At 38.9% G+C, this 14,998-nt stretch overlaps 1 protein-coding gene across 2 annotated transcripts in view; it reads right to left on the reverse strand.

Annotated features, from left to right (window-relative positions):
- Positions 1 to 234: 234 nt before the first annotated feature.
- The window catches only part of LOC122661589 (elongator complex protein 4), a 28,342-nt gene continuing 13,578 nt past the window's right edge, over positions 235 to 14,998 (reverse strand). Inside the window, exons 3-12 of one of the 2 annotated variants that reach the window (XR_006332904.1) lie at positions 10,359 to 10,364; positions 5,695 to 5,835; positions 5,286 to 5,512; positions 5,121 to 5,193; positions 2,485 to 2,641; positions 1,736 to 1,814; positions 1,242 to 1,401; positions 1,062 to 1,153; positions 421 to 663; positions 235 to 303 (exon numbers count right to left, since the gene is read on the reverse strand). Coding sequence is in view for 1 of the 2 variants with exons in the window: in XM_043857036.1 (XP_043712971.1) it covers positions 496 to 663; positions 1,062 to 1,153; positions 1,242 to 1,401; positions 1,736 to 1,814; positions 2,485 to 2,641; positions 5,121 to 5,193; positions 5,286 to 5,512; positions 5,695 to 5,827 (1,089 nt within the window). In the remaining variant the exon portion in view is untranslated. Of the gene's footprint in view, positions 664 to 1,061; positions 1,154 to 1,241; positions 1,402 to 1,735; positions 1,815 to 2,484; positions 2,642 to 5,120; positions 5,194 to 5,285; positions 5,513 to 5,694; positions 5,836 to 10,358; positions 10,365 to 14,998 lie in introns of both variants that reach the window. The other variant, XM_043857036.1, reaches the window with a different exon arrangement.

Consider the following 14,998-nt stretch of genomic DNA (forward strand, 5'->3'; position numbering starts at 1 on the left):
TGTACGAAACTGTTCCTTCACACCTCATTGGTGTTCTCCTCTATACCACTTGCTCATAGAACCCGCTCCCATGAGTTTATTAGCCTGACCTGACCTCTATGCCAAGTAATATACCAATTTATCTTCAGTCCAATGGAACTGCACACAAGAAAAAAAGTTTCATCCATGTAAAGCCCCAGTATGATGCAACAACACTTCCGCATTGGAAGGTTAGGATGTCTCCCTACCACATTTTGTTCAAAGAATGACCATCTCAACATTTACCCGACTCAAAGAAGATGTGTATATGTTCGGATGTTCCCATTTCATGCCAGCATAAACCATCAGAAAACAAATTAGGCGCCAGCATCCTTCAAATCTACAGAAAAACCCACCCATGCATCTGAAAGGTGGATTGCTTGGTCAAAAATCTGGAGAAACCTTGCATACAATGCCTATTTTGCTCTTGAGTTCTGACACTTGAATGGCCATAATATATCTAGATAAAGTTAAGCACTAAAAATCAATGGATGCAGCTTTGGAAGACCCAGAGCAACCAGCGGATGTGGCATACGAAGTCCCACTTGAACCATCTACAGGGGCTTGATTTAGACGTTCTAAGACCAAAGACCTTCGCTTTTGTAGCTTCATTGAGAATGTGTTTGCTTCTAGAATAACAGGAACCTACACACAAGTTCACATACAGCAGAGAGTAAAATTCAGTAAGTAAGAAGAAGCAAAAAATATATATATTTTCTGGCAATTTTCATAGGTAAAAGTTTTGCCTTTGGCCCAGTTTAGTTCAATCCTATGCAACAACAGGCTACGATATGACAAGTGAAATGATGACTTGTATAATCTAACTAGAACTCAACCAACTCAAACTATGCCATGAATTTGTTTCAATTAAAAGAAAGGAAAAATTGAAAGATTAGCAAAATGAAGCATATTACAGAACCAACTGTGTAGTTCAATAGGGTGGTCACAACTGCTGCAACCTTCAGGTTCGAGGTTTGACCCAAGCTTATCAAACTGAAGAGGACCAAAAAATAATTGTTTTTAACCCTTTTCTTTTTGGGTACCTGTGTATTAATCTGTGCCACTTTATGCACATGGAGAAGCCCAACCATGTCTTGGTAACCTGTAAGGAGTTTTGCCAATTCCTTGTCCTCATCTGATTGAAAGAGTTTAAGTCATGGGTAAGCTGTGAGAAAATTTTCAAGGGTATTAATAACATGTATTAATGAAGGGTAACAATTTACCTGGTATTGCTCTGACTGAGAGCAAGGTGTCTGCCATATGCTGCCATCTCTTAGCAAAAGATGGAGAAAGAAGTGAAGGGGGAAATGTAATCAAAGCAACTGCATTTGATGATCGTACCATGCTTTTAAGACATCTAATAAAGTTAATCATATCCCATTCCTACAATAATAACACATTGGTACAAACAATGAATAGGCAATGCTCCTGAATATTGAAATAAAAAATCGGCTGGGGAGGGGGGAGTGACCCAAAGATCATTGATTCACGGGGTATTCCAGGAGGATTTGCTTTATATGAAATAGAACCACTCGTCAAAACAATAGAGAACTCAATGTTTACAGAATTTCTCATCTCTTAGTGGGTGTGTGGGATACCAATATCTTGACTCATATGAGAAATATGCATACTGAAGAAAAAATTAAACAAAGAACACACAAAATTGAAGTTCAGGTGAATATGAATGCGATGAAAAAAAGAATGCAAGAAAACTTACAATTTCAGCATAGCCACATTGTGGAGCACACAGAGATTGTATGGCAATACGACCAGCACATCTAGGGCCTGCATCATTTCTGAACACAGCAATATGAATGTAATAAACAATATTCATAGTAATTTTAATCCAGAGAAAATTGGAAAAAAAATATTTGTAATGCATTTTTAATTAATCTATCGTAAACAAATGGACTAAATTTTTCAAAAGAGACAGCTAAAAGTATTCTGATTACCCTAGAGCAAGCTAGATTAAGTCATTTCATCAGTAGGCAATGAGTCAAAGGAGTAGATGACTTTTCAGCACTCTGTATTATATTTCCACATTTTACTTGGCAACAAGAAAATATCAAGGCAGCTGGAAGGGATTCACGCACATGCACACATTTGTTTGTGTGTGTGTGTGTGTGTGTGATAGAGAGAGCGAGAGAGAGTTTTTCTACTTGGATATGCAAGGAAAATAGTGGTGAACAAAAGGGACAAGTTAGTGTGATGGAAAGAATGATATTCTAAATGTTTTGAACAGTGATAATGTGATATAAACTCTATCAATAACTAAAACTAGATGCCATTAAAAGGAAGTTGGTTGTTGGATTGGGAAGCACCAAATTGTGCACACTCTCAGGGTACAAATCATACCACTTCCATAAAGTGATCACAGATTATTTTCTGCTTTCCATGATTATCTGCATTTATTTTCGCGTGATTGGTTAAATATTTAGATTTTAAACAACAAACTTATGTACAAACCTGGCAAATTTAGCTAAAAAGGAGGAACAACGATCATGAAAATCTGTGATGTTTGTATAGTCTTTAAGGCTAACACAATCTATGTGCCCTCCGCTGAGTAATCGCCGTTCCAGGGGTTTTCGCAAATCAAAGTCATTGCAGTACTCCGGCCTATTTTCTGCAATGCCATAATTTATAAGCATTTTCTGTCCTAAAACAACAATGCATTAATATTTTATAACTAATAAAAAATCCTCGTAAAATTTTGAGAACACATACATCAAGAACAAGAATGCAGCATCTTAAACAATATGGTTGATGTTCTGGTTGGAAAAGATAACAAGATAACATAATTGTCTTTATCCATCAATTCCATAAAAATGAAATATATAGTTACTCCCAGTTATCGGTTCGGAACTTGACAGGAGATTGCTCAACCTTTTCTGCATTGAAATGAAAGAAACAGTTTTCAGAAATGACCATAAAGCTACATTAGATCCTCTAAGAAGAGGAGCATATAACGAATTTGAGAGGGGGGAAGAAAAGCAAGAGAGCTAATGATGATGAGCCTCTTTGTAGATGAAGCATTTTCTGCCACTATCTTTTCCAAAATTGGAAGGCACAAGATCAATATTTATTCATATCATAACAACTACCAAAAATCAATTTTTGTTGACTATAACTAAGGAATAGCAGAAATACACTCACAATACCATCAACCTGATTCCTCAGACTCAACTGAGAATTGTTCCCAACAAAATGGAGTTGGCTTCATGAATACTGTTCCGCCACTCAACTCTAGTTACGATCATATTAGTTGTCAGGCCCTAGGCTATTCATATCTTTTCTCCCTAGTTCTTCCCAAGTACCTTTGGTCTTTTAATCCCTCTAATGTATAACATATTACTCCTCCTTAGTCCTTACTACTGCAAACAGAGGTCCTCCGTTGCAATGTCTAAATGACACACCCTCGACTTAGCTTGATCCTTCTAACTGCTTCAGGGAAACTTTGTGTGCGTGCTTTTTTTTCTTCTTTTTTTTTTTTTTTTTTTTTTTTTTTTTTTGGGGGGGGGGGGGAACTTTACCTGCTTTAGAGAGGTTGCCTTCTAATCAATCCATTATAGTTACTAATGTCACTGCATCTCACTTTGCTGCCGGTCCCAACCCTTATAAAGGAGGAGGGTTTGTACGTCGGCAGCCGGCACCAGAAAAAACCCCTAGGCAAACCCTTTTACATGGATTCTACAACCTTATATTATAAACATTATGCTAGGGTGTTTCCCGACAGAATAAGCGACGTGCTACACTAAGAACCCGGTCTAGTGAAAAGTGAGCAAGCGTTAGCTAGGGTGTCCCCTCTAAGCGACAAGCCGAGTCGATGCTCAGATGCAATGACAAGTAGACAAAGGTTCTTGCAGCGTGGATGAGTGCAGATAAAGAAGCTAGTACAAAAGAGTAGGATTAGATTAGTATTTTTTAACATTGGATCTTTAACAGTTCAAAGTCTAGATTGATAGATGTTATGAGGAGAAGAAGGATTAACATAGCTTGTATTCAAGAGACTAGATAGAAAGGTAAAAAACTAAAGAGTTGGATGACTTTAAATTTGGTATACAGGGATTTAAACTAATATAAGTGGAGTGGGCATAGTAGTGGATAAAGATTTAATGAATAAAGTGGTGGAGGTTAAAAGATTCAGAGATAGGATTATTTCCATCAAGTTTCAGTTGGAGAAAAAGGTTGTCAATATAATTAGCATTTATGCACCCCAAATAGGATTGAATGAAAGTAGTATGTTACAATTTTGGGAACACATGGATGGATTAGTACAAGGCTTTAGTCAGGGAGAAAATTTAATTATAGGGGGTGATCTATAAATGGTCATGTTGAAAGAGATGGTGGAGGCTATTGATTTGGAGAAAGGAATGAGGAGGGAGTATTAGTTTTAGACTTTGCAATAGCTTATGATTTATCCATTGTGAACACCCTTTTCGAAAAGAGAGGAGCATTTAATTACCTACAAAAGTGGGCATCATACCAACCAAATAGATTCTTCCTAACAAGAAGGTCCAACATATTGTTTGTAAGGACTGTAAGGTTATTCCTAGGGAGAGCCTAACCAGTCAACATAGCATGGTAATCTTAAACATGTGCCTCATTATGTAAAACTGGAAGATAAGAGAACCTATTTGCCAAAAAATAAGGTGGTGGAGATTAAAAAGAGAGTCCTTGATTTCATTTACAAATAAAGTGGTCAAACAAGAAAAGTGGGACTTTGAGGGAGACACTAATACTAGGGGTGTAAGTTTGGCCATGTCAGCCGAACCCGCCCTAAGCCTGAACAGGGCTTGGGCTGAGATACCCTGGCCTTGAGTGAATCCCCAACATCAACATTTATCTAACAGCACCATCAAACCCAAGCAGTACATTCTTCAAATGGTGAGCACATAGTGAAGAAAATCTTTTAGAAGCATTCTTAGCAGTGCAAATAAAACAGAAAGTAATTCAAACCACTGAAAATTACATCCTCATTTCCAATTCACTCAGAACAACATTGTTTACGCTGCTGTCCATCGTAACTTAAACCAAAACCCTAAATAGACTAGTTTTAGCTAAATAGGAAGTAAAAGGGGAAAAACATATAGAAATGAACTAACCTCTGTGACCCTCAAAACACTGCTGATTGTCCCCAAAGTACTTCTTATACTGCCACGCAATCCTTAACCCCTTCTGCAACTCGATGAGATTAACCATTTAGAACCCTACATACTACGTTCATCAATAACTAGTAATGGAGGGTAAATTTTAAAACTATAACAAACCTGTTCTGGCTCACGGTCAAGAACCTTGTCGTCCTTCGTCAAAATAGGACTTGGCAAAGTTCCCAGAAACACCCTTGGGTCTGTTGCCGGACTCGCATAGAGAAGGGGCTGCTCGTGAACTAGTCCCTGCGACATGAAATTCCTTAACAGTAGCAGATGATGAGGTGCTTCTGCGTCTTCCATTACCATAATTAAGCTTCCAAGAGGGAACCCACCTCCTAAAATCTCTACAAAATTTGCAGTCAAAAGTTTAAACAACCAAATATATTAAAAAATATATTAAGATGATAACCCTTCCTCCCCCCCCCCCCCTTCTCTCTTAACTCTTTATTCCTCTGTATTTCTACATCTTTTTTTTCCCGTCCGTATTCTAAAGAAGACGCAAAGAAGGTTATGTATGGAGGATTACTGTCAAGGTTTGGTATCCCAGAGGAGATGAAGGTAACACCGTTTAGTCCCTGCTTGAGACCTGGTGTCTGCGCCAATTGTGCACCCATTAGGTTGCGAGAGAAGCTGCTCGTCTTACTCTTCATGGCGGCCATGCCTAACCCAAGGCAGAACCTTAGTTAGTAAGTTCAGGAACGGTAACAAAATGGGTACAGGTACGTACGACAATTAAATGGGTCAGACGGCAATAATACTTTTCGAAAATCTGGCGTAAGAAAATGTGTGCGGCAATTATATATAGTACGCGTTTAATACGGACGCTTTGTAAGCACAAATACGGGCATATATTCACTACGTAACAGACATTCACCACCTAATAAACAAAATAATAGCATATACACAGTGATTTTAACAACACAAAAATGGACCAGCAAAGAGAATGTAACCCAACCAATTTTGACCACTATAACAGCCAGAAAAAACACTCTATTTAAAAGAAACAAGTCATAAAGAATGAAGACAGCTCTATTTAAAAGAATAAGAAAACATGTTAAACCTAGCCAATAAACCTCGTTCACTAGCAGGGGATAGGGCCATGGGTGTCAAAATAAAGCAAGAAGAATTATTTTACAGGATTATCAAGAGTTCTGCCACTGTACAGCCCACTGAATTTCCAAAGTCTATGGCACAACCAGATATTAATGTGCAAACTCTCGAAAAACAACATCAGACACGAAACAGAGTGCCGTCTCTCTTATATTTGTTCTGTTTCCTTATTTTAAGGAATAAAAATTCTCTCCTCTTTATTCACCTATGAATTTTTATTTTTATTTTTTTAAAGAAGAGAACACAGAGACTGAGAAACCAACAAATAAATTCATGAAGTTTTCATCCATTCACCAAAACTGGCAGTGAGGGTAGCAGCTCTAAAATAGATAAGGTTCAACAACACTGAGCATAGAACATCGATTGTCAGAGAGATAAATGCATCCATCTGAGAAAAAACTTACAGGAGAGAGGCCCTGATTGATTTGACGGAGACGGAGAAGAAAAAGGGGGCACCAGGACAGGGGCTCGCGGGAGAAGAGGAGCAGTGAGTAGCCGGTCGCCTTCCCGCCGCTGCAATCGCCGATGGAGTTCTACAATCTGGAGCTTCAGTCGCCGGCCGCCACTGAAATCATCCGGGAACAGAGCCGGAGAAGAAGGGGACAAGGCTAGGGTTCCAAAATCCAACTCCAAGTGATCGGCTTCCGTACTTGGTTTCGTATTGTGAACCTGAAGGGCGAGGTAGGGATTTTGGGGGTTAGGGGTTTAGGGCAAAGGAAATCGAATTAATCGATTAGTTTCTTCTTTTTCAAAATCTAAGCGTATAATTCGCTGTTTATTCGTGTTAAACACTCTGTAGCTTAAAAGTCGCGTTTTATTCGTGTTTAACACTTTGCACCTTAAAAGTCACGTATAAATCAATGGATTCACACAGAAAATTTATTTTTTTTCAAGGGAAAAAGATCTCTACTTGGTGGTGTCCTATGCCACCACACAGGATACAATGAAATGACACCTTTGTCCCCTAGATAGATACAACCGCATGCTCCCTCATTGAAGACACTTGTGTAGAGACCATGTGATCAAGTAAAGATCTCTTGCCCTTTTTTCAAATATACGTTTGAATACGTGTATAATATGTGAATTTATTAACTAAGGATAGAATTGCATAAGCGTCGAACTTGCAAGAGGTCCTTCCTTTCCTTATCGAAATGGCATATCAAAGGAAAGATAAAATTTATAACATTTTACCGTATATTGTATCATTTATCCATGCTGCGAAAAGCGACTAATGGTAAAAAACGTGCCATTATTATTTATATGACATTAGGTTGTAAGTTATGTGCCTAATGGGGTTTGATCTAGTGTAGGGCTGCAACACGATCGGGTTGGGCCGGGCTTTTCAAAACCCCAGCTCAACCTTGACTCCTCTTAATTAGTTCCAGGCCCGACCCGACCCTAACTTAGACCTAAAAAATCCAATCCTGACCCGCCCTCAAGGTTGGGCCAGGCTGACCTGATTGGCCCTAATCATGGAGTGGGGGAAGGTAGAGATGCATGGACTGGACTGAGTTGGGCAGGGTCTGGAAGAAAGTTATCAATTTTACATAAAATAACACTATAATAAAATATATTATTACTTATTATCTTCATATATAATATATTATATAACAAAATATGTGTGAGATTTAAAGTCTATAATACATATGGTATATATGACTTAAAACAGGGTCGAGCTGGGCTAAGCCGGGCTCAGCCCAAGGCCTCAACCCTAACCTGACTTGACCCTAACTCAGGGCCAGCAATTTCAAGTTCTGACCCACCCTCAGGGTCAGGTGTCTCAGCGTAGGCCCTGTTCGGGTTCAAGGCGGGTTCGAGCCGATAGGGTCAAACTTGCACCCCTAATCTATTGTATGGACGTTAGATTGGGCCAACCTAGTATGGGATAGGTTAAAGTGCTCGATTTAGTGTGTTCCATCATCTCTATAGTTTTTGACGTATCAGTGAAGTTCATAACATTTGGTATCAAAGCTGCACAAAGTGAGAGCCACAGAGTATGACGACTGTGGAAACATGGTGGTCTGTGTCCAATGGGGTTTGATCTAGTGTATGGGTGCTAGATTGGGCCAGCCTAGTATGGTAATAGGTTAAAAGGGTTTGATTTAACGCATACCATCAGCTCTGAAACTTTTAGTGTATTGGTCAAGTACTGGTTTGAATTATACTTTGAAATTAGAACTAGAATTTCTTGTCCAACGGTTGGAATGGATGTATCATTTGTTCATCGTGTCAAAATAGTTGTCTTATGACATTTGGAATAATTTATATTATTTTTATTTTTTTTTTCTATTTTGTTTTGCAAATCTAAGGACGAAAAGTAGGGGTGTAGGTTTGGCTTCACAAGGCCTAAGTTCCCTTAGTTTGACAAGGCTGGATTGGGCTTTTCAGCCTATGGCCCAATTTAGGGTTGAGATTTTCAAGCTTGAGGTTGGGCCGCACCAAGTTCACACTAAGGCCTTGGTTTGAGTTTGGCCCTACACACGTAAAGGGGGAGCGTTCTCTATGGGGAAGCACAGGGGCCACATTCGTGCAATAGCTAATGAGAGCACACGCTTTGACAACTTGGGGTGGAATTTCTACCTTTCATTGAGGCAAGGTGGTCGAAATAAGTGGAATTTAATTACCCCCCCCCCCCCACAAAAAAAAAAAAAGGTGGAATTGCAAAGTATATTTTAACACAAGTACAACTCATTGTGAGTAACCTTGGCAATCATATTTATGGCATCCTAGCCAAGTTATCATATATTTGGATCAAAATGATTTCTTACCAAAAATATTTAAAAAAAAATCAAGATGATTCAAGCAGATAAAGGCAAAATTGATTCTCCGGACCGTTTTAGGGAGAAGAATTAATGAATTTCCACATATTAATTAAGGATTGCAAATCTGTTCTAAAATGGATACAACTCATAATTAACTAAATCTGGCCATGGCAGTCATATACATTGTACTATAATTATATATGGTATTTCCAACCCAAGTTACCAAATATTAGGACTACGCCGATTCAAGCACATAAAGGCAAATCTGATTCTCCAAAAAACCAGTAGAAATTTGACTATGATCAGGTTCAGAATGATTTTGATTTCACATGTTTGGTAGTGGAAGCCGCAGGTGGATAGGTAGGGTCGGTATGGCTCAGGGTTGGGTCGACCTAGCTTGTTCGTCTTCTGATTCTGTTTACACATGGTGACACCATGTGAGGGATTTGACTTTAAGAGGATCTGTAATGTGAACTAGACAGAGGATCCATGTGAAGTGAACAACAAAGTCCATTCAAATGAGAAGAAAAGACATGTAAATAGCATAGAGTGATCAGTATTGTTAATTTGGATGACTAGAGAATGAGAATGGAAAAGAAACAAAAACAAAATGTCCATAATTGTTTGAACATTACCTATGCCAAATTCAACCCATTTGGGAGAGAGGACTGGCCTGTAAATGGATCGGATTCGGCTCGGATATGAATCGGATGTAATTGGATTCGGATATTTTTTGGTCGAATACGAATATCACTAAACGGATTCGGATGGATTCGGATGCGAATCGAATTCGGATTTTTGACCATCCATTTACACCTCTGCCTTGTGTAACCCGAACCTTCCTCCCCCTAGTGGATACAACGCACTCTCAATCCATAGTTTTAGATCATGATTCTCTTCTCCTTATATTCTAGAACATGTTGAATCTTCAAAAACCCTTAAGATCTTTATTTACTTAATTTTTTAAAATTAAGTATTCGAATTCGGATTTTTATCGGAGTATTCGAATTTTTTTCCGAATATCTCTAATCGAATACGAATGCCCCTAAACGGATACGAATGCGGATCGAATTCGGATTTTTTATTATCCATTTCCAGCCCTAGAGAGGAGGGTCACGTGAAAATTAACTCAAAAAAAACTAAAAGCTTGCCTCAGAATGGTTTCTGCACTCGATCAACCCATTATTGGAAAGTTAATCACACCTACGAGAAAGAACACAGCTCATTCCCTGGAATATCCAAGTGTGCGTATGGTCCCACGGCAACTTTCAATGCATAAGCGTGGTCCACTCCTTTAGCCGGCCTGTTTAAATTGGAAAAGGATCTTATCCCGCCGTGGCGGGAGCTGCACCTGTGCAGCACCACTAAACGACAAGAAAAATAGGGGTAAGGTAGTCATTTCACAGGTGGGTCCCACTTGGGACCCACATGTGAAATGACCACCTCCCCCCTGTATTCAGGGTGGGTTTTGGTGCTGCACAGTGCAGCTCCCGCCACAGCTGCACAAGATCCAAGTCCGTTTAAATTAGGGTTTCTTTCTTGTCCGTACATTATTACTGCACAAGGCATGCGTAAACTGCTAAAGATCTTGTACGTTTGTGAGCATGGTTTTAGTGGACGGTATTGAAACGGTTATCGATAACATAGAAAATCGATACAATACAATATCGGCAATACAATATCGGCCTGGATCGAACAAAATTATCAGTATCCATTTATTTCCTTTCTCAAACTTACTAGATCCACGACAAGTCTTTGTAGGTGAAGCTAGCGTTCAATGCGAGAAAGACTTGGACATGGTTGGTCTTCTTCGACAAGAATTCACACAACGGACAACGGGCATTGAGGAACCAAAATTGGAGATGCAAAACTCAGGAATCAAAATTTTCTGAAGACCTGAATTTTCCTAAATAAGTATAGAGTACGTGAATAGCCAGCTTTCATTGCATTTCAATTATTACCCTTTAGAAAATTATACGAACCTGTGATTGAGCAAGAACTCTAGTTTTAGATAAGAATTGAGGCCATGTGTGTGTGTGTGTGAGAGAGAGAGAGAGACCCAAAAGTCAAAAAGAATGGAAATTAAGATATATTACATAAGTATGCTCCACACGACCACACGCCTGCAACCCCTTTCTTCGGTGATAATGGGCTAATGGGCTTCTTTTGAGGGTAGTTTAGGATAGTTCAGGATAAAATGTAGGCCATAAGTCCATAACTATTTTGTTTGTCATAAATACATCAGACTCTGTTTCAAGTCCAACTAAATTCTGAATACCGATATGGTATCGGTTTGGATCGGACAAAATTATCCCTTGATTTCTTTAAAAAATGAGTTTTCGAACCATTTTACCCTTTGTCTGCCATGTTATCGATACGATATCGGCAACTAGCAAAACCAATTACATATCACTCGATACAGGCGATACGATACCGATGCTTAGAACCATGTTCATGAATGACAAACTGGAACGAAATTTTGTTGTTACACTTGTAGTAGGAATGTTCTTGCTATATTGCTGGCAGCCAAGAAAATGAGATGTTAAAAGGTGTTTTAAAAAATACTAAAATCTAAGAGAGTATTTATGGATCCAAAGGGGAAGTGAATTATTCTATTTCCTTGGCCAACAGCACCGTAAAAAAAACATTTATGCTACAAATGTATGTAGCATCAAAATTTTTTCCAAGGAACCGTGGGCCCATTAGAAAATAAAGGAGCTTAGACTAGACGAGCTGTATTTAACTATATATTCTTGATATTTACTTAATTTTTTCATGAAAATATTCTTGTCATTGATGATGCATGTCCCCTAATTAGTGTCGATTCCATAGTTTCACATTTCTAAAGTTTTGATTTGATTTGATTTTTTTTTAAGTGTTTGAATCATGGACACCGCTCAAGTTCATGTAAGAACATTCTTATGTGCTTGGATGCCATTGGAATAGAATCTAAAAGAAGAGTGGATTCCATCTAAATGGTATCCAGGCGTACCAGAATGTTATTGTATGTGAACCTTAATCAACCTCTTGAATCGTCACAAGCCACCACCAAAATGGATCCCACCGAAGAAAATTTTCATCACTACCATATTTACTTCGAACCAAAAAGGGCAAGATCAAATTTTTTTCCCCTCATTTATTGAGCAAGGGAAACAGGGAAAAGAGTGCAGAGAAAAACTGAACCCATTTGAGAAGGATAGGGTGGTCACAGTGTCAATTAAGTCAAAGATGATCATGAACCCATTAGAATTGGAAAACCGAAGCTTGCCTCATAATGGCCTCTGCAGTCTCCAGTCAACCCATTATTGGAAGGCTAATTAATCACACCCACAAGAAGCACACAACTCATCTCCAATAATGAATCTCTACCGTAATTTGTTGAAGGGTTAAATGCCCCGCAACCAATAATAAATATGAGAATTCGTCACTGTTTTAGAGAAGTCAATAATGTTGCAGATATGAGGGGAATAATTATCACCTCCAATTTGCGGGCACGTTTAATTTCTCCAATTCCTCTAATAGGGGGGAGTGGGTCCCATCTTGAGTAGTGTTTTTGGTAAGAGGTAGGATTATCATTTCCATTTCATGTGAGGAATTGGAGGAATTAGAGGGGACAGCGAATTGGAGGAGACAACAATTCATATGAGGGAGTTACTTTTCAAGAGACTCTATATTGGGATTCTCATCCAAGGTATGTTTTTTTATCATGAAGTTGCCTAGCCACATGTCCTAACCCAATCATGACTCTGATCTTTATCTCCTCCAGTTTTCTACCTGGACAGTTCCCCTAACATGGGGGGTTGGAATGACCACCCTACCCTTGCCCAAACATTCTGCCCGGATGAGGTCCATCACCCCCTATTAGAGGAAATGGGGACCTGGCCCAGGCAGAGAACTAGAGGAGATAATTTTCCATCATGACTCAGTTAGACTTACGAGCTAAACTGCAGGCTACAGTTAGCATAAGATCAGTTCCCATATCTTTAAGTCTAACCGATATATATATATATTTTTTTTTTTGTTTTTAAAATCTCAACCCAGCCGAACCCATCTGCTTTTCCAATTTTTTGAAACCCACTCTCTTCTCCCATTTCTGGAACCCACTCACCGAACCCCTCAAAATGAAGGGTAATATATAGCTGGTGGCCGGGATCACACTACGTACTACTTAAGTTGTAGCAAGTGTCAAAGGACCCAATATTGCGTAATTAATGGTGAATACATACTTGGACAAAACTTTCCTCACTGCAGAACGGATCGAGTGGAACATATATATAAACAGAAGTTGGGAGCAAACTGACCGTTGATCCAGTATCAACGGCAGGTCAGTGGAAAGGGAGGGATCGATGCTCACTATTTGATCATCTCCTAAACTGATACGTACCAACTTATCGATCATATTCACGGATTAAGAATTTGGTGAAATTGATAAAATTACTAGTTATGTATCATATATTCCTAATTAATTAATCTCGGACTAATTAGGCTTCATTAATTTGTCATTTACTGAATAAGATTAATTTGGATGCTAGTGGCATCTATCAAATCCCCACAAAAAGCCAAAGAGATCGAATGCTTTGTACTGGCTTCCTCCCTCTGCAGAAGGAATCATATATAGCAATTATGAAAGCTGGGTGTGCGACTTCAACATTAGAGGCAGAACTGGAAGGAGTAATGGAGGCTCTTACCTACAGTTAGACCCAAGTCCAATTATTCAAGGAGTCCGTTGGTGGAATCTCATTTACACCTATTTTCTTCAATTCCCCCTTATGATTTCAAGCGCTATTGCTTCTAGTTCTTGTCGATCTATTCAAATCTCTTAATTGGTACAATAAGATCAGGATTTAATTCTTTTGCCCTCCTATAAGCATTCTGGAAAATATTTTGCCACTTTGTGAGTGAAGACACTAGCTAGTACGTGCTTCTATGCGATCACGCTGTACGTACGTAGTTGCTCCAAACTATTTGCAAGTGTTTCGGTGGGCGGTTGATCTAATAGTTAATTTCTTTGACACCCAATCCTGCTTCTCACAAAATGCTTGCTTCGGAGTTCATAACAACAAACCAAATGCTAAGGACACTACCCGGCCACTTCAACAACACAATATTATCGATCCATCCTCGCCATTGTAGTCTCAGCCAGAGATCGATGTGTTTAGCAAGAGAACTAGAAAGAGATGGGGTGAATTAATTTATAAGGCAAACTCACTCTATATATGTATATATATATATATATGGTCGTTTCATAAAAAGAATTTAAATTAGAAGATTCTGAATCAAGAAGATGGTGAGTTTGGTTCCTCTGCACGTACCAACAGATGAACGTACACATGAGATCCAACCACCTGTCTTATTTTTATCATTTACAAGGGGAGGAAGGGTTTTTATGAAAACGAAATTAAAATATGATTGGCTTTGATAAGTATAAGTGATTGTTGAAGTATGCATCTAATGTCCTCGACAATTGAAAGTTTTTGTTCAATGGTTGGAAGGGTCCGCTCGATAACGAGAAGCTCCAATCAAAGGTTGCTCAATGGTGAGTCAGGGCCTCACCGTGTCGACTTCCCCTTTTGAGTGTTGAGTATCATTTCTTTGCCACTATGGCTCACTTCTAAACAAAGACAGTTCCAAATAGAACTCGGTTGGGCTAGCCCTATCCAAGGTTGAACTTGGAATGTCCGAACACCCATATTTTTTGGCTCTATATGTTCAAATCAGGAGATTCAAAGATCATTTTTCTCATTATTTCGCATACTTCAACTTGGTATGGAGATCAGGGATTGTACTGGATGGTACCAACTGTCTATAGTGTAGAATCCACTCTTTGAAATGAAATCTTCTCCCAGTGAATGGGGTATTTGAGTATACGAAATGTGGATATGATGAAATAATCAACATCTCGAACATATTGACAAGTTTCCACGGGCAATAACCCTTTTTTTGTCATTTTCTTGTGCC

The sequence above is a fragment of the Telopea speciosissima genome, chromosome 5 (assembly GCF_018873765.1).
Source record: "Telopea speciosissima isolate NSW1024214 ecotype Mountain lineage chromosome 5, Tspe_v1, whole genome shotgun sequence".
Classification (NCBI taxonomy): domain Eukaryota; kingdom Viridiplantae; phylum Streptophyta; class Magnoliopsida; order Proteales; family Proteaceae; genus Telopea; species Telopea speciosissima.